General features: G+C 45.0%; 1 protein-coding gene across 1 annotated transcript; it reads left to right on the top strand.

Moving 5' to 3' along the window:
- Positions 1–532: 532 nt before the first annotated feature.
- Positions 533–1,021, top strand: LOC143865433 (uncharacterized). Its single transcript, XM_077375812.1, has 2 exons — positions 533–759; positions 856–1,021. Exons 1-2 carry the CDS (start codon positions 533–535, stop codon positions 1,019–1,021), a joined length of 393 nt encoding a protein of 130 aa, XP_077231927.1.
- Positions 1,022–1,376: the final 355 nt, after the last annotated feature.

Genomic DNA, 1,376 nt, shown 5'->3' on the forward strand with positions numbered 1-1,376 from the left:
GGCAAAAGAGACCAAGTGCTTGCACTCGGACGAATTGGGGGTGCTCTTCGGACCTTCTCCATTCGTAATCAGGCACGAGCCCATATATATTTCTGGTTATCCATTACACAGAGGATTTGATTTTGGGGTTCCATGGCCTATCCATGGATGGCGACTCTGTGTTTATTTTAGGTACCTCTTGGTTTAGGAATTTATCCTTGGATCAAGAGGTATTTCATTTATCGCCACTCGTGCTATGCTATGAGGGTGGCATCCGTTTCGAGAGTTCCTTGGTAGAGCTCTCCTTTCATGTGGAGATCTTTGACGATGAAGGGACTCGTTTCCTCACCATCCTCTGATCGGGGTCCACACACCCCCAAGAGTGGTAGCTTTTGGATGGACGTTGGTGCACAGTATGTGTGTTCTTTGCCAGTAGGATGGAGAAACATTGGATCATCTGATGTTGCACTGTCCCTTCACATATCACCTGTGGTCAAGTGCAATTGGAGCTTTTGGAATGAATTGGGCGTGCCCAAGCTCAATTAATTCAGTCATGGTTAACTGGCCAAATGGGCCTTTTGGGGAGACCAATAAGCTACTATGGTCCACCTTCCCTTACGCTATTGTCTGGAATATATGGAAGGAAAGGAATAGACGTATTTTCGAGGAACAGAGCAAGACATCTGGACTGTTGGCGACAGACATCAAGGTAGAACTTATTTCATGGGCTAAGATCAAGAAGAGAATCCCCTACGGGGTGGATGATCTGATAAGGAATTGGTGGTCAATCACTTGGGATAGAACAATCTGAACCAAGCCTAATCCAAAATGGAAGGTCCCACAATGCATGTGGTTGAAACTCAATTTTGATGGCAGCTCTATTGGTCACCCGGAGAAGGCTGGCATTGGGGGTCTGATTAGAGATTATAAAGAAACTACTATCATGACATTCTCAGGTCCAATTGGGATATGTGATGCAAATGAGGCGGAAATTAGGGCTCTCCTCTTCGAGTTAGGATGGGCATATGAGAACAATCAATGACCATTAATTGTTGAGGGAGATTCGACAAATGCAGTGGCTTGGGCATCGGGTTCCTCAAAGGGACCCTGGCGATTACAAGATCTAATAACAGAAGTACTTGATTTAATAAGGTCGTTGGGTCCTAAGAATGAATATCGAAGGAGAGCGGCCAATGAGGAGGGAGATAGATTAGCAAAAGCAGGAGTTTTGAGGGAAATGTTGGTTGTTAGTTCCTTGTAAGCCCTTTAAGGGTCTTTTTGGATCATTGATCCTTATCTTGTACTTTGGGGGGACAACTTGTCCCAACCAAGGTTTTGAATTTCGATTTCGGTATGCGTTTCGCCCCTAAGTGAAACCGAAATTTCGGGTGAAATTG

This window comes from Tasmannia lanceolata, unplaced genomic scaffold, assembly GCF_043159265.1.
Source record: "Tasmannia lanceolata isolate RefF3 unplaced genomic scaffold, GAP_Taslan_0.1 ptg000079l, whole genome shotgun sequence".
Classification (NCBI taxonomy): Eukaryota; Viridiplantae; Streptophyta; class Magnoliopsida; order Canellales; family Winteraceae; genus Tasmannia; species Tasmannia lanceolata.